Source organism: Halichoeres trimaculatus, unplaced genomic scaffold, assembly GCF_033239565.1.
Source record: "Halichoeres trimaculatus isolate MK-OKI-2021-1 unplaced genomic scaffold, fHalTri1.1 fHalTri1_scaffold_14, whole genome shotgun sequence".
In the NCBI taxonomy this organism is placed as follows: domain Eukaryota; kingdom Metazoa; phylum Chordata; class Actinopteri; order Labriformes; family Labridae; genus Halichoeres; species Halichoeres trimaculatus.
The window spans coordinates 3557412-3581199 of record NW_027437192.1 but is presented as its reverse complement, the minus strand read 5'-3'; the positions used below and the strand labels follow the sequence as shown (position 1 = coordinate 3581199).

Genomic DNA, 23788 nt, shown 5'->3' with positions numbered 1-23788 from the left:
AAGATAGGTTTTTTTTGTTTTTTTTTAAGATGTTCACTCTAACATGTCTTCAGCCTGCATTTACAGTAACTGTCCCCTAGAGGGCAGCATAACACTGCACTCTTCCAGCAGAGTCACAGACCAATGATGGAAGTTTCACTTTGGAATCAGATATGGAGAGACTCACAGGCTCAAGAGGAATACACACTATTTCACCATAGCAGATTCATGACACTTAATGAAATGAGAAACCTGAAGAAAGACTAAACCCTCAGACAAAAACATGAAGACCTCGGTGCTGCTGTTGGTTCTGATGAGCCACTTTGTATTTTCAGGTGAGATCATTTTACGTTCCCTTACAAAAAAGAAGCATACTTCAAGTTCATTTTATTAAGTATACTGAAGTAAAGGTAAAGTTTATTTTTCAAGTACACTTTTTACAGCAAGTGTACTAATATTAATATACTAGTAGTTTACTTACCAGTGCACTTTTTCAATACTTATTGGGACTAAATTGGCCCATTATAGTTTAAAAAGTAAACTATAAGTATTTTTTTAGGTTAAAAGAAGTAAACTTTGAGTACACTACTAGTTTGTATGCAAGTTTTATTTTGTACTGCAAGCGTACCACAACGAAACTTACACGTATACTTTAAATTTACTAGTTTTATACTTCTAGCACACTTTTCAGTTTATGAAAGTTCACTGTGAAGTGTACTGCTGGTACACTTTAAGTCCACTAATTATATGATTGTTGTCTACTTTTAGTTCATAAAAGTAGACTAAGAGAATACTAAAAGTATGTTGTCAAGTTAAGAGTAGTAAACTTTGAGTACACTGCTAGGTCATATGTATAATACTACAAGTATTCTGGAAGTATACAACTTATAAACTTCCAAACCACTTTGTAGTCTGTGAAAGTGCACTCTTAAGTATACTTCAAGTCTCAATATAGTAAAAAAAAAAAAATTCAATACGCTGCTAGTTTAATAGTTTTAAAACTGTAAGTATTGTGACGGTTTGTAACCAGCAGGGTTTTCTAGGACCCAAGAAGAGTCAGAGGCAAAAGCAGGTTTGAGGGATTTTATTGTTAAGTTGAGTTTTGGTAGGTGAGAGAGAGAGAGTGTGGCTGTCGGTAGGCTGCAGCAGGAGTAATCTTCTGAGGCACACTGAGAGAGCAGGAATCTACTGGCACTGGCCCATCCTTCCAGCAGAGCTTAATCAATCAATCTCAATCAATCAATCAATCTTTAGTTATATAGTGCCAAATCATAACAAATGTTATTTCAAGACACTTTACAAAAACATTTACAGGTCTAGACCCGTAAATGTTAAAAAAAATTTATTAGCAGAAACCCAACATCAAGACAAGATAAGGAGTCTTATCTTATCTTAATCCACCATGAGTACAGGACTTTGCAGCATTTAGCAAGTTACAATGGCAAGGAAAAACTTCCCTTTAACGGGCAGAAACCTCGGACAGAACCAGACTCATGTTAGACAGACATCTGAGGAGACTGTGTTGGGGTTAGAGAGACAGATAGAGGAGAGAGAGTGGGAGAGAGAATGAGGGGGAAGAGAAGGAGGGGGGGGATAGGGATACACACACACACACAGACACACACACACACACAGACACACAGACACACACACACACAGAAAGGGAGAGAGAGAGAAACAGACGCAGTCTGAAGTTTGGCGCTGTGGCGACAGTTAAGGAGAAACCAGCAGGCCAAATCCAAAGCTGTAGTAGCTGGTGTCAGACAGGAGCACAGCAGCAGGCCGTCTTCTTCACCGATCCCCAGGAACCTACAAGACAAACTCAGATCCTCCCAGAGAGGTGTATGGTCAGTAACTATAACAGGACAGTAAGACTAGAAGTTAGACTGACAGAAAAAGAGGGAAACAGGAGCCCTGTGTGTCAGTTCCCCCCCAGCAGTCTAAACCTATAGCAGCATGACTAAGAGCTGGTTCAGATCTGATCCAGCTCTAACTGTAAGCTTTATCAAAAAGGAAAGTTTTAAGTCTACTCTTAAAGGTTGAGACCGTGTCTGCTCCCCGGACCTCAACCGGTAAATTATTCCAAAGAAGAGGAGCCTGATAACTAAAGGCCCGACCTCCCATACTACTTTTAGAGACCCTAGGTACAACGAGCAGAGCTTAAGTGCCAGCGCTCCTAAACACCAAACTCGCTGCAGGTGTGTGAGGTGCTGCCACCGGGGAATCAGCGCAGCTGCTCAGGAAGGGGAGGGGGAGAGGAGAGAGCAGCCACACTGCAGCCAGGATCACCACAAGTATACTCTGAAGTTCTTCTTGAGTGAACTTAACATCATACTTATATTTGAGTTTTTATTTATTGTTTTCGAACCCAAAAATAAAAGAATAGAATAAGCACAGAATAGAATAGACACAGCTACAACCCAAATTCACTTGGACGTTAGGCATGTAAGTTTGAGTACTTACTATACTTTTCCTTTGTATGTCTTGATCAAAAGGTTAAGTATTTGCCAAATACACAGACTTTTCCTTATACTTCTCAGTTAAAGCCAAGTATACTTAGACTTTCTTTATACTTTTAACTATAGGCTAAGTATGCTTAGACTTTTAAATATACTTTTAAGTATAATCTAAGTATGCATACGCATTACTTTGTTAAGTATACCTGGGATAAGTACATCGAAAGTAAACTGAAAGTGTACTGTCTTGAAAATAAGTATACTAATAGCACACTTTAATAAACTTCTTTTTTGTAAGGGTAATTCAGTTTTGACTAGTCACAATGACAGTTAGAGATATCTGTAACTCAGTTTCCACTCGTCAAAACTGAGTTACAGATATCTGCAATGACTCCCCGAAAGCTGCCCTCCGCCTCGTCACGCATCCTAAATGTCACTTGCAGATATCTCTAATTCAGTTTCGACCATCAAGAATTACCGTTAAAGATATCTTCAATGTGATTTTGACCGTCAGAAATGTGTTCATGATGCCTGACATGTATGGCAAGCCCTTTTAACATTTAATGGCTACATTTGACTCTCCGGAATTAACATTATAGATATCAACAGCATAATTGTGACTAGTCAAAATTAAATTTTGACTAGTCAAAAATACAGTTGGAGATGTCTATAATTCAGTTTGGACTATCCAGAATTACAGTTAAAGATATCTTAAATGTGATTTTGACTGTCAGAAATGTGTTCATGACGCTGGACATGCGAGGCTTCCCATTGGATACTGACCCAAACAAACTGGAGGACAGAAGAGAAAAAATAATTTGAACAGTTTTCTTAGCAGAAGAAATGGCGATTGCGGTCATCGACAAGATATTTGTAGAATGTCCTATTCTAAAAAGATTTGGGAGACCACAGGTAAGTTCTCATGGCTTCTTTATTCCGCCTCATGAACACACTTCACTTCTTCTTTTATTCAATCTGCTCTCATATAACTCTCGGGTGCCCCCTTGTGGGCACATGTTCTATAACTGTGAACATCTATACAATATTTAGAAAATGCCATGAAACAGAAAAAAATTATAATCAGGGACTTTGTGAGGAACAAGAGCTACGTTCACTGCAGCAAGACCCTCCTCCTATACCTGTCATAACTTTTGTCATCGTTACAGATATCTGCAACATCAATTCGCCTAGTCAAAACTCTGTTTCAAGATATCTGCAATTACATTTTGACTAGTCAAAATAGAAGTTTAAGATATCTCGAATTTGAGATATCTCTAACCACAATAAATTTACTAATATCTGTAACTTGATTATAGATATCTGCAACTAAATTATGGCTATCCATAAATCTAGTTGCAGATATCTACAATTTCATTCTGACTAGGCGTAATTCCAGTTCAAGATATCTATAACGGCATTTTGACTAGTCAAAATGTAATTAAAGATATCTATAAATGCTATTATAGGTATCTTTAATGGAAGGGGGGTTGAAGATATCTTGATTTGGAATTGTGACTAGTCAGAATGAAATTGTAGATATCTGCAACTAGATTTATGGATAGTCATAATTTAGTTGCAGATATCCACATCTCACATTGTGGCTTTCCATAATTGAATTTAAGATATCTGTAATGAGAAACCCCACACACATGAATGGGGAAAGGGGCGGGATTTGTCTCATGAGGAATTAAGTTGTGGATATCTGAAACTACAATTGTGGATAGGAATTATGTCATAGTGGATATCTGAAATGTTCAATTTGACTAAGAAGAATTGAATTGCGGATATCTGTATTACATATCCAGACTAGCTATTAAATGTTTGAAGGGCTTGCCATACATGATTTAACCTATGAGCAACAAGTTTCCCTCTCATCAATGTTTATTTCAAAGGTGTAAAGCAAGATAAACAGCGGGTAAAAACAGTCGATGTGAAGCCGAAAACTGTCACTTTCAGTCTTACATCCATCTCTCTTTTTTAATATCTTACAGTTTAAACTGGCTCCTGTAATTTTATCAGTCGTTTTGTCATTTTTTACAAAGATATTTTAAGCTAACTTTAGTAAACAGCTAACGGTACCGCACAAACTCAAACTGCGTCACAAACAGACGTTCTGTTGAAATGCGCATGCGCCTCACAGGGACGCACACCGCTTTAATCATAAATAATAAAGTTATTATCAATGCAGGGAAACTTTAACAGATTGCTTGAATCAAACTGTATCACTGGAGGTCACTGCTGTATCCTTTAACACATATTGACACCATGAGAGAACAAACAGCAGCTGAAAGGAGGTGGAAAGAAAAGGTCTCAGTGTAGCTAATGTTGGGCAGATGTGTCATAGTAACTCCACCATCCTCTCATCTTATCATGTTCTGAACAGTCACTCTCAGTGGCTGGTAGTCTACAAGAGTCAAAGTATGTGTCAAATATATACTAAATATAAAGATACTAAGATTTTATGATGATAGATTCTGATAACGTGTTTCAGCAGCAGAAGAAGGCTCACACACCTCATGTTTTAAACATTATGTGTCCCTGGGGGCAAGTTGTTAACACTTTGCTCATACTGTGAGGAGTCATTGCTGTACGCTGTGAGACATTAAAGTTTGATCAGTGAATCCTGTTTTTTTTCACTTTGTAGATGATATTTGTAGATTAATGCTGAAAATATTGACTTTGTTTGTTATTTAGTGAAACACTCCCTAAAGTACATCTTCATTGGATCATCTGGACTCCCAGACTTCCCAGAGTTCTTTGCAGCTGCTGTGGTTGATGACATCATGGTTGCTTATTGTGACACAGAGGTTCATGTCAAAGAGGACTGGGCGAAGATTTTGTTTGACAGTGAAACTGATCAAAATAATTTTTACACCCATGAGTGTGAGGAGAATCAGCTTCCCTACTTCAGAGCAACCATCAACATCTTTAAGCAGCGCTTCAACCAAAGTGGAGGTACGTAGCTGTTATGGTCTCTAAACATATCAGTCCTTCAGGTTAATGTAGGGGAGACCGGGTATGGTTGTAACATGGGAAGAGTTTTAACACCACCACTTCCTCCAATCAGGGATAAGATAGAGGTCATATGATCATTTCAATATTTACCAACTTCTACCCTGATCTCACATGGTGACTGTCAGGGCTGGTAACAGGTGTATGCAGATTCTATAGGGAAAAAAAAGATTTTGAGGTACAAAAGTAAATTTTTGGACTAAGACTATATTTTTTAGTACTTATACTATTCCAGGTAAAACTATTTGACTTGTATCAGAATAAATTGTAGTTTTCCAGGCAAAATGTGATGCATTTTTCACTATGCTAATTTCAATCCACTATGCTAATACAGCTAGCTAAACACTGGCTGACGAGGGGGGTCTTTTACTTTTACTTTGTTTGGTTGAGGATCCTTTTACATAAATGACTGAATCAATCTGCAGTGACACAGAGGAGATCAGTCTGTGGCTCTGCTGAGGTCTGTTTGATCTCTCTCAGGTGTTCACATCTTACAGGAAACAACTGGCTGTGAGTGGGACGATGAGACTGGAGAGGTGAATGGTTTTAACCAGTACGGTTATAACGGTGAAGACTTCATATCACCCGACCTGAAGACATCTTCATGGATCGCTCCCAGACCACAGGCCTTCAGCACCAAACTGAGATGGGACGCTGATAAAGGAAGATTAAATCGAAACAAGGTTTACCTCACTAAGGTTTTCCCTGAGTGGCTGAAGATGTACATCAAGTATGGAAAGAGCTCTCTGATGAGAACAGGTAGTCAGCTGGATTGATGGTTTTATGCACAGATAGTTGGTGTGGTCTATGAATGCTCTGAAGTTGTTCTCTATGTTCTCTCATGTCTAACGACTTCAATTACACCAGATACGTCTGCAGTCCTGCTCCACTCTGTTGTGTGTTGTCTTTGTTCATCAACTCAAACTGGCTGTGTGTTTGGTCTGACAACCTGCATGACTGACAGACTGCAGACCAAGGAGTTCCCAGTCTTCCCACTCAGTTGATGAGCTTCTCTATCTTCATGTTGGGCTGTAAAACCTCAAACCTGTTGACTCCTGGTCTGGCTCCACTCATTATGAAGTTGTAGTCAAGACAAACATGATTTGGTTTTGACACAGTTTGTTTAATTTTGGAAGTCACTGGGTTTTAGCTGGTTCCTGTGCACAACTTCCTGTCACTTACACTGGATCTTCCTTCCAAATCCAGTCTAAGTCAACACTTTGACTTCAATAGCAACCTAACTGATCTGGTCTCGTGACAGAGCAGAGACAGACTGTAGACGCATCTGGTGTTTTTCAGCTGCTACGACCTGAGTCCATTTTTCTGTCCTGTCTCCCTCCTTCTCCCTCAGTGGTCCCATCAGTGTCTCTCCTCCAGAAGTCTCCCTCCTCTCCAGTCACCTGCCACGTTACAGGTTTCTTTCCTGACAGAGCCGTGATGTTCTGGAGGAGAGATGGAGAGGAGCTTCAGGAGGACGTGGACCACGGAGAGATCCTCCCAAACCATGATGGAACCTTCCAGATGAGTGTGGACCTGCTGAAACCTCCAGCTGAGGACTGGAGGAGCTATGAATGTGTGTTTCAGCTCTCTGGTGTGAAGGAGGACATCATCAGCAAACTCCACAAAGATGTGATCAGGACCAACCATGGTGAGTGTGTCCTCTGCTCAGGCTGAGCTCCAGCAAACAGTCAGAGTCCTCATCATTAAAACTGTCACAGAGTTTGGATCAAAAAGAAAAAGGAGGACTTTTCTTTATTTGTTGTTGTTGTTGTTTCTCTGCAGAGGGTCCCACAGATGTTGCTGTTGTTGTGGGTGTGAGCCTTCTTCTTCTTCTGCTCCTTGTTGCTGCTGGTGTTGGATTTGTGTTTTACAGACAGAGGAAAGGTAAGAGTCTCTCAGGTGTGCTGATGATTCTTTACTCTGACATAATCAGAGAACTAACGCTGTGTTTGTCTGACCTCACAGATACTAAAACCGGGATTGAGAGCCCTGAAACTCTGAGCACTGAAACATCATCCATGAACCCACCATCCTGCTCAGAGCCAGACCAGGACCAGGAAGAAGATAGACTTTAAATTCAGAACCAGTTAGTTAAAATTTACTGAGGGGGTCAAATACTTAAAGAGAGGATTACTGAAGGGTTTTAGTCTTTGGATCATTGCTTCAGCTTCCTCTCAGGATTTCCTGGTTCCTGTTTAAAACATGTTGTAGCATTTAGGGCCAGAAGAGCATCACAGAGGCACCGCCATGCTTCACTGTCTGCGGGCTGTTCTTTAGTCCTCCTTCAGACAAACTGCTGATCCAGAGGCCCAGAAGGTTCTGGTTTTGTTTCCCAAACTTCTGTGGCTCATGTCTTTGGTGGTTGGTGTTTTGTTGTTGTTGTTGTTTTGTTGTGAAACACACTGAGGCCATGTTCACTACATGAAAGGTCAACACCAATGGGAGACAACATGCATGTTAGCTTAGCTACAGAGCTATCAGACTGCTAGCTGACTCATCATCTCACCATCAGAGGTAGAGAGAGGTTGCTCTTGTGTTTCCAGTGTGGCGTGTTTCTTCAAGTCTCAGCCTCTTGGCCTTGTTTCAAGCTCGGCTCTTTGATGTCATTTGGCGTACCTGTCCACCTTCATGTTTGGTACCAGGTGTGTCTCCTGTGAGCTCAGATTCCAGTCAGCAGTGGTTTGGTTTCTCTTTTGCTGAGCTTTGTTTGTCTCAGTGTTGTTTGTCTGTGTGGTTGTTGATGGTTTTTCTGTCTGGTGAACTGAGTGCAGCTTTAAAAACAGTGTTAGTGTTTTCTTTAAGCTCCTGAAGCTCATGAGGTTCAAACATGTCGGTGTCACTCTGTAAATGTTAGTGAACAGAAAAACTGATCCGTCTTCCTCTGAATGAGAAAGTCTGTTCCTGCTGCGATCATTAAATAACCTCACCTCACAACGACGCTGTGGCAGCAGAGCCAAAAATATTAAACCATAAAGAACTTGTTGATCCAGTTTCTCTGTTTTATGACTAACCTGAAACTCTCACAGAAACTTTAAGTGAACAGAGCTGTGGATCTTTAGAGGAAGCTTTGAGAAGAAATGGTGTGAATTGTTTCCTCTTCTTCTTGTTTTCACTGAACTTTAAACTCTAACACTTTCATTTATTTTATATGTTTTTACTTTGTGAGGATGAGAAAACTTTGACACTACGGTCCATTTACCGAGCTAGTTTTTCATGAACTTCACTCAGACGTGTCCTCACTATGCATTTACAGTAACTCTCCCCTAGAGGGCAGCATAACCCTGAGCTCTTCCAGCAGTCAGACACATGAGCCGCAGCAGGAACAGAAAGTTCAAACACTTTAACAGTTCCTCTGTGATACAAACCCAGCTCTGAGTCACTGATCAGTCTGAGAAAAGGAGAAAACGGCTCCAATCACTTCATTCTTCATCTTTAAACACACATGAATGACTTGTACGGATGTTTTAAAAGTTTTATTTAGTGAAACACATGCTAAAACATGTGATGTAGATGAGAGAGCCTGCCAACCTGAAAGGAAACGCAGTCATCATGTCTCAACTTGTGCTCTCTGCAGCTCAGAAAACAAACTTTAAACCTGCGTTAACATCAGAGCAGATCAGGTTTAAAAACTGAGGATCTGTGCAAGAATTGTGGGTAAAAAAAAAGATCATGATACATTATTTAAGTAACACTCCTCTAGTGTCTATATTTTTAATATCTACATTTCACCATGAGCCAGGAAGTCAACATATTCTCCTTCACACAATCAAGGTCCACCTTCCAACATGTCTGTGAGCTCAAACCTGTGCTACTGCTCCAGAAATGCACATTTATACCTCTCACATACATTGTTCAACCTGTTTCAAATTGTGAACACAAGATCACAGATGCATTCAGAGGACAGGATAGCGCCACCTGGTGGACACAAGTGATATTTACTCCAATAAACACCTTTAAACACACTTCAGATTGTCAACATTCTTGATGTGTGGGGGTTTGAATGGGTCTTGCAGCCTCCCCTGTGAGCAGTAGGGGGTACTGTTGCTCCAAGATGATTCCTGGATGTTTGTTTCTTCTTCAGAAATCTGATGCAACTTGAACTCTGTATGAGGGACGAACAAAAACACTGATTAGATCTGAGCTCTTGGAGGAAGTGTGAAAAAAAAAAATCCAGTTCATTTTGTGATGTTTTATCTGGTTGATCTCTGCTGAAAGAGTCAGAGCAGATCAGAGACACGGCTCAGCTTTAAACCAAACCAAGATGAAAAAGTTTGTTCTGATACTTTTGTTCTTTCACGTTTCATCTTCAGGTAAAGTCTTTTTTGAGTTTTTCTGTCGGCTGTTTTACTTTTCCTCCAGATCTGGAATTTGTGCTTAACTTCCTTTTCTCTTCTACAGAGAAACACTCCTCGAAGTTTTTCTGTGCTGTATTTTCTGGGATCCCAAACATTCCTGATTTTTTTGTTGCTGCAGAGGTGGATGGAATTGAAACTTTTTTCTGTGACAGTAACAAAACTCTGAAAATAAAGCAGGATTGGCTTAAAACTATGATGCAGACTGATTCAGAACTGGTGGCTAGGTTCAGAGGAGAGTGTTTTGTCAACCAGCCTTTCTACTTTAAATCCAGGATGAACAGTTTTAGGCAGAGCTCTGACCAGGCTGAAGGTAGGTCACTCTATCCTCATGTCTTATTTCTTGACTTTTTTTAATTTCAATTGGGCTGCTACCAGCGGTGTGGTAATGCTGAGGAGCACAGACTCACTTCTTCTCAATAAAAGACTGTACCTTTCAGAGTCAGCACAGTGAGACTGGAGTTCTCTCTGTCTTTCCCAGGTGTCCACATCATACAGAGTATAGGTGGCTGTGAGTGGGACGATGAGACCAAAGAGGTTGATACTTTCATGAAGTTTGCTTACGATGGAGAGGACATTTTATCACTTGATGTGAAGAGTCAGACATGGATCGCTCTGAAACCAGAGGCAGCCAATCTAACTCAGAGCTGGGATGTTGTCAAACCTGGATTCATATCTTTGAAGGACTACTTCACAAAGGTTTGTCCACACTATCTGCAGAAATATGCGGACATCGTCAAAAGCTCTTCGCTGAAGACAGGTATGATCACAAGACCAGCATCAGGATCATCATCACGGGTTTTGTGGTTTTTAATCTACATTCCTATCTATCTATCTATCTATCTATCTATCTATCTATCTATCTATCTATCTATCTATCTATCTATCTATCTATCTATCTATCTATCTATCTGCAGTCGTCCCATCAGTGTCTCTCCTCCAGAAGTCTCTCTCCTCTCCAGTCACCTGCCACGCTACAGGTTTCTTTCCTGACAGAGCCGTGATGTTCTGGAGGAGAGATGGAGAGGAGCTTCAGGAGGACGTGGACCACGGAGAGATCCTCCCAAACCATGATGGAACCTTCCAGATGAGTGTGGACCTGCTGAAACCTCCAGCTGAGGACTGGAGGAGCTATGAATGTGTGTTTCAGCTCTCTGGTGTGAAGGAGGACATCATCAGCAAACTCCACAAAGATGTGATCAGGACCAACCATGGTGAGTGTGTCCTCTGCTCAGGCTGAGCTCCAGCAAACAGTCACCTATTTCTCACCTGTTTACCTGCTCATGCTGTGCTCTGTGTTGTTTGTTTATTAACAAGCTGGAAGGTGCTCTCAGCCGAAGGCTCTATTGTTTTTATCCGTTTCTTTCTTAATATTCACTCCTCCAGTAAATCGCTTCTAAAACCTCCTGAACATACTCGAAACTCACCACAATTGGCACACACATTATGAGCGCCAAAAATTTCGATACAATACCAACCATGACCCCCAACATCCCATAATGTGCTCTCTAGCGCCACTTTGGCGCTCAAAATCACACTAAAATGGCTCTTTCATGTGATAGGAATGTTGTAGAGAGATGTAAACAAAGTCAAAATGTTTGTCTCATCGAGATGCACAAAAAAGGTTTCAGCTATTTTTGTGCATCTCCAACAGGGTGCCAGCAATTTGCTATCAAAATAAAATTTTGCTGGGAAAACAGTTTTCAGCTCCGCGCAGGCTGCCTCATTTGGGCCTCTAGAAAAAAAAAGTAAAAGTTGTAGAGCTTAAAAAATGTCATGGAAGGATTCCTGACAAAATTTCTCACAAAAATATCTTATTTTTACACACATTTGGATGAAATTGTGCCCTCTGTGAGAAGTTGTTTCCAAAAGTTTTGTAAATTTGGATCCTCCCTATGCTGCTGCATCAGTTCCGTGATGATGTCACACTGATTAGGAGTTCCGTGCAGCTGGTCATGTGACTCAGCAGAGGAAATAATACATGGTATCAACTGTAATAGCACCAAGAGGAACAGAAAGGGATGAAACCCTGACAGTGGAGGGGAAAACAGGTATGACAGACCAGCAAAGGGGACCGGGCAAGAGTGCAAGGACCTGTCCAACGCTGCTTTTAGCTTTAATTTGTTGTTGTTGTTTTTCTGCAGAGGGTCCCACAGATGTTGCTGTTGGTGTGGGTGTGAGCCTTCTTCTTCTTCTGCTCCTTGTTGCTGCTGGTGTTGGATTTGTGTTTTACAGACAGAGGAAAGGTAAGAGTCTCTCAGGTGTGCTGATGATTCTTTACTCTGACATAATCAGAGAACTAACGCTGTGTTTGTCTGACCTCACAGATACTAAAACCAGGACTGAGCGCCCTGAAACTCTGAACTCTGAAACAACATCCATGAACCCACCATCCTGCTCAGAGCCAGACCAGGACCAGGAAGAAGAGACTTTAAATACTGAACCAGTTAGTTAACATCTGCTGAGGGGGTTAAACAGTCACTGTACCAACCAGGTAGAAGCTGGTTCAAAAGAAACAATCAGATTCTGTTCATGTAGACGGAAAAAGGAAAATCAACATCCACACAAGAGTGATTTGTGAACAGAAAGAACTGGTTCATCCTGTTCCTTTGTGATCTCAGTGAGACAGTTCTTACAACTTAACCTGTGTCATTTCTTTTTTCTTTGTTTTTAACTTTGGCATGTTTGGACTGCTAACTTCCTGCAGTCTTGGTTTGGTTGACCTTCCTGAAATACAGAACCACTACGCCCCCTGTTGTCTGCCAGTCTAAGGAGCAAAAACACCTGTGACTTTTCTGAGGAAGACTGCAGGTAGTTTGTCGTCCAAACATGTTAAGATTTAAAAAACAAATCACACTGAGAGAGTCAAAAGAATGATGTTATATCATTACACAGAGTCAGAGCACATGAACCTTTTTGGACGCTCATGATCTTGTTTGAGTTGTCGTCCAGTTGTTGGTCAGACTCAGAGGATGAGCAGAGAAACAAACACCTGGGTTAGTTTGACTTTAAGGAAAGGAAAGTAGACTCAAACAGGCATGGAGACTTCTTTCACTTTCTCCCTGAACTAATCAAAGACAACCTGGACCATTACTACACCAAGTGTACCGTTAACGTCCACAGGGAGGCGCCAACACCAACATAAACATCTCTGTTATTCACTTAAGAGCTTTGTTTTACATGTAAATAAAATATTTTCATAAATGTATTGATAAGTTGATCTTTTATTAAAAAATAAACATATAAAAACATCTCTGTGTGAGTAGTGACATGAATATTTTCCCTTTGAACAGGTCGAATAGGAAAAACTGGATCTACAAAGGAAGCTTTGAGAAGAAATGGTGTGAATTCTTTCAGAAATGTTTCCTCTTCTTCTTGTTTTCATGTTCATTGATCGTAGATTTTTTTAATTTTTGAGGTTGATAAAACTCAGAAACTGGGTTAACTTCACTCAGCCTGCATTTACATGAAGTAAAGAGGGCGGCATAACCCTCAGACCTCCCAGCAGAGTCAGACAAAGCCTCCTTATAGGGGGTGCATCTCAATGCGGTAACTTCGTGCTTCCTCCGTCCTATCTCCTCTGCGGCACCGGAAGTACTTTCCCAGTCGCCATTTTGAAGACTGTCCCAAAGGGATAATTGGGCTCAGAGGAGAGAGGAGAGAGGATGGAGGAGACTGATTGGAAAATTGACGATCGAGGGGACACGAAAGCTTGATTTGCAGAAGTCTTTACACTGACCGACACGCCCCTATATGAAATATCAGAAACTGATCATAAATCTGGTAATAAAGTGTTCGTCATGAGTTTAAAGCACAAAACGTTGAACACAACCATCATCAAATCAATATAACAGAGGATTAATACAAAAAAACTGACTGATAAATAATATCTTCCTGAGACACAATAAGGTGGATTATATCAATAAGCTTCAGAGTTCACGATCAGATGGGCTCTAGATAAAGGCTAAATAGTTCATAAATAATCAGACAATTACTCATTTTACCGGAAAAGTGATACGTGAGCTTAGCAGCACACAGAATAAACAGAGAGCAGGTTTTCTCCATGGTAACGTGTGTGTTTATCCGGTTAAAAGAACAAACAAATCTCTGTTACTGTTTATCTTAGATCAGAGGTATTACAGCGCACATGCCCAGACGCGCAAACAGCTGTTAGAGATGACTGACTGATGATCCAGAGGGGATCACCTGATGCTGTCGTCATTGATGAATTTCCTCCATCCTCTCTCCTCTCTTCATTTCCTCTTGCCTCTCCATCATCTCTGGAGAGACAGATTAAGAAAGTCCAACCATGAAAAAAACACTGAGAACAGAGCAGGTTAAAAAAATGAGAATCAAGGAAAGAATTGTGGGTAAAAAAGAAAAAAAAAGATCATGATGCACCACTGAGGTTAACCATCCTCTGATGCTCACGTTTGTATTTTTTATGTTTGAGGTGTTGCACTATCTCAGCTCAAAGTTAAACAAAACAAAACAAACTTTAAACCTGCACTAACATCAGAGCAGATCAGATTTAAAAACTGAGAATCTGTGCAAGAATTGTGGGTTTAAAAACAAAGATCATGATACATTACTAAAGTAACACTCCTCTAGTGTCTATATTTTTTATATCTACATTTCACCATGAACCAGGAAGTCATCATAGCTCCTTCATATGAACTCCAATCTGCTTCAAATTTTACACAATCAAGGTCCACCTCCTAACATGTCTGTGAACTCAAACCTCTGCTACTGCTCCAGAAATGCATGGTAATACCTCTCACATACATTGTTCAACCAGTTTTTAATTTTAAACACAAGATCACAGATGCATTCAGAGGACAGGATAGCGCCACCTGGTGGACACAAGTGATATTTACTCCAATAAACACCTTTAACACACTTCAAATCTTCCACATACTTTAATGATCCCTCAGCAACATCACTGAAGATGATAAATAATCAAAGTCATGGCCACACCTGGTGGTTAAAAGCAGTACTGCAGCTTACCCATGTACACATGCTGCTGGGACAGGACCTTATCCACATACATGTTTTTACTGAGGCAGATCTTGCTGTGACAGGGCCCGCTTATTGCTGCTTGTGGCTTTAATTAATGGTAACTCAAGCCTCATTAATGATCCCTACATCTGAGTCAAGTGACTGAATAGTTTTTGTGTTTGTAAATGTAACACAAAGTTTCCTTCAGGAGAATTTTAAAATGACGTTCAGGTTTGAACTGAAAACAGGAAATTGGTTAGTTCCCCCCTGGTGGCTCAGTTTACTCACTGATCCGGATCAACTTACCCCTAAACTACTGACCTCTTCCATTTCCTCTAACAGGAAACATCCAGAAACAAAGGTAGATGCTTTTGTTTTACTTCGGTGTCACTTTCCCTTTGCACAGAGGACAGGATAAGTCAAAAATGGTTCGGTGTACCCCACTCTCCCCTACTGCACAAAATCTCTGAGCAACAGAAAAATATGCTCCATCAGCTCCACCGTGCTAGTACCAGGCTGGACCCCCTTTTTGAACAGGTTTTCCTGTTAGAGTGGGTTTGAATGGGTCTTGCAGCCTGCCCTGTGAGCAGTAGGGGGAGCTGTTGCTCGAAAATGATTTCTGGATTGTTGTTTTTTTCATCAGAAATTTGATGAAACTTGAACTCTCTATGAGGAACTACCAAAACACTGATTAGATCTGAGCTCTTTGAGGAAGTGTGAAAAAAAATCCAGTTCATTTTGTGATGTTTTATCTGATTGATCTCTGCTGAAAGAGTCAGAGCAGATCAGAGACACGGCTCCTGAGGAAACTTAACAGCTTCACCGTCTGTCAGCTCAGCTTTAAACCAAACCAAGATGAAAAAGTTTGTTCTGATACTTTTGTTCTTTCACGTTTCATCATCAGGTAAAGTCAAGTTTGAGTTTTTCATTCTGCTGTTTTACTTTTTCTCTGGATCTGGACTTTTTGCTGAACTTCCTTTTCTCCCCTATAGAGAAACACTCCTTGAAGTTTTCCTCTGCTGGATTTTCTGGGATCCCTGACTTTCCTGATTTCATTACAACAGGAGAGGTTGATGGAATTGAAGTTGGTACCTGCAACAGTAACAAAATAATGAAGATAAAGCAGGATTGGGCTAAAAAATTACAGCAGGCTCATCCAGACCAGATGGTTCAGCAAAAAAGAGAGTGTTTTGAAATCCAGCCTTTAAACTTTAAAACCATCATCAACTATTTGATGCAGAGCTTCAGACAACGTGAAGGTAAGCTATTCTATTCTTTGGATTTTTTCTATTTTTACTTTTAATCTTGGGCTGCTCCCAGGGGCGTGATCCTGCCGAGGATCACAGGGGCCACGGGCGGGTTCTCTTTCTCACAATGAAATTTTATAGATGGACTCTGCACAGTTAGACTGAAGCTACAGAAGAAGAAAGTTAAGTTTTAATCTTCTTCTTTTTCCCATTGGCAGTATCTGGAACAACAGCGTTGAAACTAACGGCGTTGGAGTGTTGGCAGGTCTATCTGACCTGGATCACTCAGCCAGACACAGGACAGGAGCTGCAGATTTAACAAGTGCAAGTCCGGATCAGTCTGTGGGGTTAAAACTGACGTTTTCAGGATGAAAGTTCAGACACTAAATTAACACCATTTTCAGGATGGGGATATAAAAAAATTACTTAACTTGCTTAATTTAGATATTTTTTGGGGGAAGTAAGGAGTAACTATAACTTATTACTTTTTCAAAGTAATTTGCCCAACTCTGTCTATTGCGCACACTATGCATGCGCAACCCGGCAGACACACAGCAAAGCTACACAGCAGAGCTGCCGCATTTATCCAGTTTTTAAAGGTTTTAAATGCTTTTAATGCATTGAGCCTTTACTATAGGGCAGCGGTACTCAACCTTGTCCTAATCAGGAGCCACATTGACAAAAATTTGTGTTTGCAAGAGCCACAATCCAAAAACGCTCCATTCATCCCTGAAACCATTATGCATTTAAAAATATGGATAATAGAAGTATGTTACTAAGGAATGAAAAGCATTGTATACAGTGCAAAAACTGTGATTTATTATTTTCACTCCAACCACAAAATACATAGCTGATCATCACTGCCCATAACAACAGATAACACAGCATTTTTACTGATCATCACAGTCCATATAACAGCAGATCATAGACAGCAGGGGTTGTGAGAAGAGTAATGTTGTACTCACTTCACACTCAATGTGATTTCTGGCACTCCCTCTGCCGCACCAGTGATTTGAGGTCGGGCTCTGCGCTGGAAACGGCGATCTGAAGGGCCTCTGTTGTGTGCTGCAGACTCAATCTGTTTCGGTTGCGACATTTTATTTTTGAGAGCGCAGAGAATGCTGCCTCACACCGGTATGTGGAGGGAAACATTGACATTATGCGTCTTGCCAGTCTGGAGATATTTGGTAGATGCCCCACCAGTTTCCAAAAGTCCACGACATCTGTAACCCGAAACTGAAGTTCATCCGAGCCCTTTAACTCCACGAACTCCATTTGAAGCTGCACAAGTCCGAGCTTGTCCGAGCACCGGGCCGTGCGGTGCCGGGCCGCTCACCTCCATCCCCCGTCTGAGGGGGGCGTTCACCGTCTGTTTTCCTGGCGCCACAGTCTCAGACATAACAGGGAAAATCCCCGACGTCCTCACCTCTCACCCGCAGGTAAACAAGATCATCATTCATGTTGGCACCAACGACACCTCCAGACAACAGTCCAAGCTTTTAAAACGTGACTTTACGCAGCTTTTTAATAAACTCCAGCAGCACCAGCTGAGTGTTGTTATCTCTGGCCCCACCCCCACCTGTGGAGGGGGCATTGGCCGCTTCAGCAGATTGCTCAGCCTGAACACCTGGCTCTCCTCAGCCTGCAGCACCCACAGAGTGGGCTTTGTAGATAACTTTGATGTGTTTTGGGAGAGGAGATACCTTTTTAACACAGATGGCCTCCACCTGAATAGAGCTGGGGCCCGTGTGCTGTCTGCCAACCTGGCCTATGGTTTTCAACACTCACTCCCCTCACTGTCATCACATCACCCCAACTGAACGGTCCACCCCTAAATGATGTCCCCCTGGTCCCACTTCCTATGTTTTTAGTTCCACCTCCGACACTCACAGTACTGGACTGTTTTCACCAACCACTCATTCATCCCTGTTATTATCACTCATCGTCACATAACCAGACTTCATCATGCTCATTCTGTGAACTTCAATGACCTCAGGCCTCTCCCAAAACATCAACAACCCACCAATACAGACTGTAACTCACCTATCACCATCAACATGGCACTTTTAAATGTCAGTTCCCTTTTAAACAAATCTTTTATTATCCGCGATTTGATTTTAGATAACAAGTTAGACTGTTTGTTCTTGACCGAAGCGTGGCTGGGTACAGACGCACCAGTTATTCTCACTGAGGCCTCCCCACCAAATTTTAACTTTACATTTTCCCTAAGAAGTGGCAGAAAAGGTGGTGGTACTGCACCAATAGTCAATAGCTCTCTAAAGTCAAAAGAAATAAAATTTGATCAGTACACCACTTTTGAACATCATGCAATTGTTTTTTAACAGTCCTTCAATCCTGTGCATCACTGTTTACAGACCACCAAGACATGATGCTGCTTTTATCAGTGAATTTTCAGAGTTTTTATCCATAATCCATGCCACTTACAATTTTATTATTATTTCCGGTGATTTTAACATACACATAGACAACCCTTCAGACTCCATGGCAAAAGAGTTTATAAATTAACTAAACTACTTAGATTTTAATCAACATGTCACGTAGCCAAGTCACGAGAGAAGACACATACTGGATTTAGTCTTTAGTTATGGACTGTCAGCCAGTGTGTCCTCTGTCGTTGACTTGGCTGTGTCAGACCATTACTGTGTGTTTTTTAATATCACCAGTTTTATTCAACGGGAGACCTCAGTGAGAACTGTCAGGAAGCGCTATTTTACCCCGGAAGTGGCTGCAAATTTTATTGAAATATTAAGTAAACACCCTCCAGCTCCTACACCTACATCCTGTGATTTTATTGTCGAACATTTTATAAATAAACTGAAAACAACAATTGACCTTGTAGCTCCACTAAAGACAAAACAGGTACTGCCAAAGTGCACACCTCCATGGAGAAACGAGGAAATTAAAAAATTAAAGAGAAATTGGAGGGTAGCTGAGCGGAGATGGAGGAAAAATAAGATATTCATTAATCATCAAATATACTGTGAGCAACTTAGAATATATAATATTGCTCTCAGACATGTGAGAACAAGCTGTTTTACTAAAATTATTATGGATCATTAAAGCAACCCAAAAATTCTTTTTAGCACCATTGATCTTTTAATCAACCCTGTTCTTAACAGAAACCAAATCACCCCTTCAGACTCTCTTTGTGAAGGCTTTGCAGACCACTTCAGCGGTAAAATAGATTTTATAAGAGCTTCTATTTTTAACCAAAATACTGTTTTTAACGCCTCAGAAAGCTTGTTTTTACCTGAGGAAACACTGGACAGTTTTGCACTGGTTGATGCTGAATTGCTTGGTAGAGTTTTCTCCCAAGTAAAACCAACAACCTGCCTTTTAGATCCTATTCCAACATCACTTTTTAAATCGCTTTATGGTTTCCTTGAAGTTGAGCTTTTAAATATGGTGTATTGTTCTCTTCAGACAGGCTGTTTCCCTGCTGCCCTTAAAATGGCAGTGGTGAGACCCCTTCTTAAGAAGAACAATTTGGATCCTGATGTTTTTAATAACTACAGGCCAGTGTCCAATTTATCATTTTTAAGCAAAATTCTAGAAAAACTTGTTTTTATTCAGTTGAATGATTTTTTAAATAAACGTTCCATTCTTGAGAAATTTCAATCTGGATTTAGGACGAACCACAGTACAGAGACTGCCCTACTAAAAATTGTTAATGATTTTAGGTGCAACCTGAACTTGCACAAACTCACAGTCCTTGTGCTACTGGATCTTAGCGCTTCTTTCGATACAGTGGACCACACAATTCTTTTAAATAGACTAAGACACCATGTAGGCCTCTCTGGTACTGCCTTTCAGTGGTTCAGTTCCTATCTCACAGATAGAAAATTTCTGGTAAGTCTGGACACATGCTCCTCAAGGACCCATGAAGTGAAATGTGGTGTTCCCCAAGGCTCAATTTTAGGCCCCATACTTTTTAATATATACATGCTCCCACTAGGAGATGTCATCAGGAGGCATGGTATTATGTTCCACAGTTATGCTGATGATACACAGCTGTTTGATGCATTGATGCCCTTTTTAATTGTATTTTAGACATTAAATCCTGGATGGCAGAAAACTTCCTACAGCTCAACCAGGGCAAAACTGAAGTTTTAATTATTGATCCTAAGGCTCAGGGAGAGAAACTTTCATCAAAACTCCAAACCCTGTCTTTAACTCCATGCAATCAGGTTAAGAATCTGGGCATCATTTTTGACTCTGAGCTCAATTTTATTCCTCATATTAAAAAAGTCAAAAAAACAGGGTTTTATCACTTAAAGAACATAGCCAGAGTCCGCCCGTTCCTCTCCTGTGCTAACACAGAGACGCTAATGTATGCTTTTATCTCCAGTCGTATTGACTATTGTAACGCCCTGCTTTCTGGTCTTCCAAAAAGAAACATCTCAAGTTTACAATTATTACAGAATTCAGCAGCACGTGTGCTGACTAAGACCAGAAGGCGGGCTCACATTACCCCGGTTTTAAAATCACTGCATTGGCTCCCTGTGTGTTTTAGGATTGATCTTAAGGTTCTTTTAATGGTTTTTAAATGTCTTAGGGGTCTTGGACCTTCTTATCTTTCAGAACTACTTTAACCATATGAACCCACGCGGACCCTGAGATCCTCTGGCACTGGCCTCTTGATAATTCCTAAAGCTCGAACATGGACTTACGGTGAGGCATCTTTCCAACATTATGGCCCCCGTCTGTGGAACAGCCTGCCAGAGGACCTCAGGGCTGCAGAGAATGTTCATATTTTTAAAAGTAGACTCAAGACCCACCTTTTTAATTTAGCTTTTAACTAATCCCATATTTTTATCTGTTATTATTTATTTTTTTATTTTATTTATTTATAAAATATCACCTTTTTACTTGTTACTCTTATTCTATTACTATTTATTTCATTTACTAGTGTTTTAGTTATTTATTTATTTTATTCATTTTATGATTCTTAGCATATGTAGTTTTATGTTTCTACTCCAAATCTCCACTGTTTCCTCAGCAGGGGGCTGCCTGCACTGGGGGCCGCTGTTGGCTCTGGCTGGGATGTCTCTGTCTGTGGCAGGTGGGGGTCTGCAGCAGCGCTTTGCTGCAGTGGGCCCCTCGCTGGTCCTGTAGCGGGGCATTCCCAGGTGGAGGCGTCCTGGCTTTAGACTGTGGACGCCGCCCGGTGCAGTCGGCCTCCTGGCGTTTCCTGATTTTAATTTTAACATCACACATTTAAAATCATGTATTGTGTGTGTGTATGTATGTGTGTGTGTGTGTGTGTGTGTGTATGTGTGTGTGTGTGTGTGTGTGTGTGTGTGTGTGTGTGTGTGTGTGTGTGTGTGTGTGTGTGTGTGTGTGTGTGTGTGTGTGTGTGTGTGTGTGTGTGTGGAGTTTTAATGGGGGGTTGGGGACTGTTTTTTACATGTATAGCACTTTGTGCTGCATTTTTTTCAATGTATGAAAAGTGCTTTATAAATAAACTTGATTTGATTTGATTGGTGGGATCATCTGTTGGCTAAAATCAGTCTTTCTCTGGCTCCGTCTCTCTCAGGTGTCCACACCTTCCAATGTATAGCTGGCTGTGAGTGGGACGATGAGACTGGAAAGGTTGATGGTTTCATTGAGTGTGCTTACGATGGAGAGGACTTCATATCATTTGACTTGAATACTGTGACATGGATCGCTCTGAAACCAGAGGCAGTTCCTACAACATTGAGCTGGAACGCTAACAAAACTTTATCGAAATTCTTCGCACATTACATCATTCAGATCTTCTTGGGATGGCTGAAGGGGTGTGTGGCAGCTGGTAAAAGCGCTCTGATGAAGACAGGTATGATCACATGACCATGATTAAGCTCCTACAGAAGACACTCTATCATGCTTTTGGCCATTTTCCCCTTTTACTTCTTTGCCTTTAACTTTGTTTGGTTTTTGTCATTTTTCCCTCAGTGGTCCCGTCAGTGTCTCTGCTCCAGAAGTCTCCCTCCTCTCCAGTCACCTGCCACGCTACAGGTTTCTTTCCTGACAGAGCCGTGATGTTCTGGAGGAGAGATGGAGAGGAGCTTCAGGAGGACGTGGACCACGGAGAGATCCTCCCAAACCATGATGGAACCTTCCAGATGAGTGTGGACCTGCTGAAACCTCCAGCTGAGGACTGGAGGAGCTATGAATGTGTGTTTCAGCTCTCTGGTGTGAAGGAGGACATCATCAGCAAACTCCACAAAGATGTGATCAGGACCAACCATGGTGAGTGTGTCCTCTGCTCAGGCTGAGCTCCAGCAAACAGTCAGAGTCCTCATCATTAAAACTGTCACAGAGTTTGGATCAAAAAGAAAAAGGAGGACTTTTCTTTATTTGTTGTTGTTGTTTCTCTGCAGAGGGTCCCACAGATGCTGCTGTTGTTGTGGGTGTGAGCCTTCTTCTTCTTCTGCTCCTTGTTGCTGCTGGTGTTGGATTTGTGTTTTACAGACAGAGGAAAGGTAAGAGTCTCTCAGGTGTGCTGATGATTCTTTACTCTGACATAATCAGAGAACTAACGCTGTGTTTGTCTGACCTCACAGATACTAAAACCAGGACTGAGCGCCCTGAAACTCTGAACTCTGAAACATCATCCATGAACCCACCATCCTGCTCAGAGCCAGACCAGGACTAGGAAGAGGAGACTTAAAATACTGAACCAGTTTGTTAAAATTTACTGAGGGGGTTAAACAGTCACTGTACCAACCAGGTAGAAGACGGATATTTCTGTAGATCATTCTGTTTTCACTAATGTTTGTATTTCACAGGCAAACATCTCTGCTGGTTCAAAAGAAACAATAAGATTCTGTTAATCTAGAAGGAAAAAGGGAAATCAACATCCACACAAAAGTGATTTGTGAACAGAAAGAACTGGTTCATCCTGTTCCTTTGTGATCTCAGTGAGACAGTTCTTACAACTTAACCTGTGTCATTTGTTTTTTTTCTTTGTTTTTAACTCTGGCATGTTTGGACTGCTAACTTCCTGCAGTCTTGGTTTGGTTGACCTTCCTGAAATACAGAACCTCTACGCCCCTTGTTGTCTGCCAGTCTAAGGAGCAAAAACACCTGTGACTTTTCTGAGGGAGACTGCAGGTAGTTTGTAGACCAAACATGTTAAGATTAAAAAACAAATCACACTGAGAGATTCAAAAGAATGATCTTATTTCATTACACAGTGTCAGAGCACATGAACCTTTTTGGACGCTCATGATCTTGTTTGAGTTGTGGTCCAGTTGTTGGTCAGACTCAGAGGATGAGCAGAGAAACAAACACCTGGGTTAGTTTGACTTTAAGGAAAAGAAAGTAGACTCAAACAGGCATGGAGACTTCTTTCACTTTCTCCCTGAACTAATCAAAGACAACCTGGATCATTGCTACACCAAGTGTACCGTTAACGTCCACCGGGAGGCGCCAACACCAACACAAACATCTCTGTTATTCACTTTCGATCTTTGTTTTACATTTAAATAACATATTTTTATTTATGCATTGATAAGTTGTTCCTTTTTAAAAAAATAAAGATTCAAAAACATCTCTGTCTGTGTGAGTAGTGACATGAATATTTTCCCCTTTGAACAAGTCAAATAGGAAAAACTGGATCTACAAAGGAAGCTTTGAGAAGAAATGTTGTGAATTCTTTCAGAAATGTTTCTCCTTCTTCTTGTTTTCATTGAACTTTAAACTCTAAAATTTTCATTGATTAGTTGAGGATGAAAAATCT

General features: G+C 40.9%; 3 protein-coding genes across 3 annotated transcripts in view; all 3 read left to right on the top strand.

Moving 5' to 3' along the window:
- The first annotated feature begins 190 nt into the window (after positions 1-190).
- LOC141803279 (major histocompatibility complex class I-related protein 1-like) overlaps positions 191-23788 on the top strand; it is a 34856-nt gene continuing 11258 nt past the window's right edge. Inside the window, exon 1 of the mRNA XM_074687240.1 lies at positions 191-314. Coding sequence (XP_074543341.1) covers positions 263-314 — 52 coding nt within the window. The 5' untranslated portion in view covers positions 191-262. The remainder of the gene's footprint in view (positions 315-23788) is intronic.
- On the top strand, positions 7601-12597 carry LOC141803224 (BOLA class I histocompatibility antigen, alpha chain BL3-7-like). The gene is made up of 5 exons (XM_074687185.1): positions 7601-10112; positions 10281-10559; positions 10717-11013; positions 11944-12045; positions 12127-12597. The coding sequence occupies exons 1-5, from the start codon at positions 9995-9997 to the stop codon at positions 12252-12254; spliced, it is 924 nt and encodes a 307-aa protein (XP_074543286.1). The 5' UTR covers positions 7601-9994; the 3' UTR covers positions 12255-12597.
- LOC141803223 (major histocompatibility complex class I-related protein 1-like) lies at positions 15653-22736 on the top strand. Its single transcript, XM_074687184.1, has 6 exons — positions 15653-15701; positions 15790-16056; positions 21602-21880; positions 22000-22296; positions 22428-22529; positions 22611-22736. Exons 1-6 carry the CDS (start codon positions 15653-15655, stop codon positions 22700-22702), a joined length of 1086 nt encoding a protein of 361 aa, XP_074543285.1. The 3' UTR covers positions 22703-22736.

What these genes read in the sequence shown, in the direction of transcription:
- LOC141803223 (XM_074687184.1), top strand. Translation starts at nt 15,653, where the DNA reads ATGAAAAAGTTTGTTCTGATACTTTTGTTCTTTCACGTTTCATCATCA. An exon ending in AAGCGCTCTGATGAAGACAG is followed by an intron (nt 21,881 to 21,999) that starts GTATGATCACAT and finishes TTTTTCCCTCAG; the next exon opens with TGGTCCCGTCAGTGTCTCTG. An exon ending in TGTGATCAGGACCAACCATG is followed by an intron (nt 22,297 to 22,427) that starts GTGAGTGTGTCC and finishes GTTTCTCTGCAG; the next exon opens with AGGGTCCCACAGATGCTGCT.
- LOC141803224 (XM_074687185.1), top strand. Translation starts at nt 9,995, where the DNA reads ATGATGCAGACTGATTCAGAACTGGTGGCTAGGTTCAGAGGAGAGTGT. An exon ending in AAGCTCTTCGCTGAAGACAG is followed by an intron (nt 10,560 to 10,716) that starts GTATGATCACAA and finishes ATCTATCTGCAG; the next exon opens with TCGTCCCATCAGTGTCTCTC. An exon ending in GTTTTACAGACAGAGGAAAG is followed by an intron (nt 12,046 to 12,126) that starts GTAAGAGTCTCT and finishes CTGACCTCACAG; the next exon opens with ATACTAAAACCAGGACTGAG.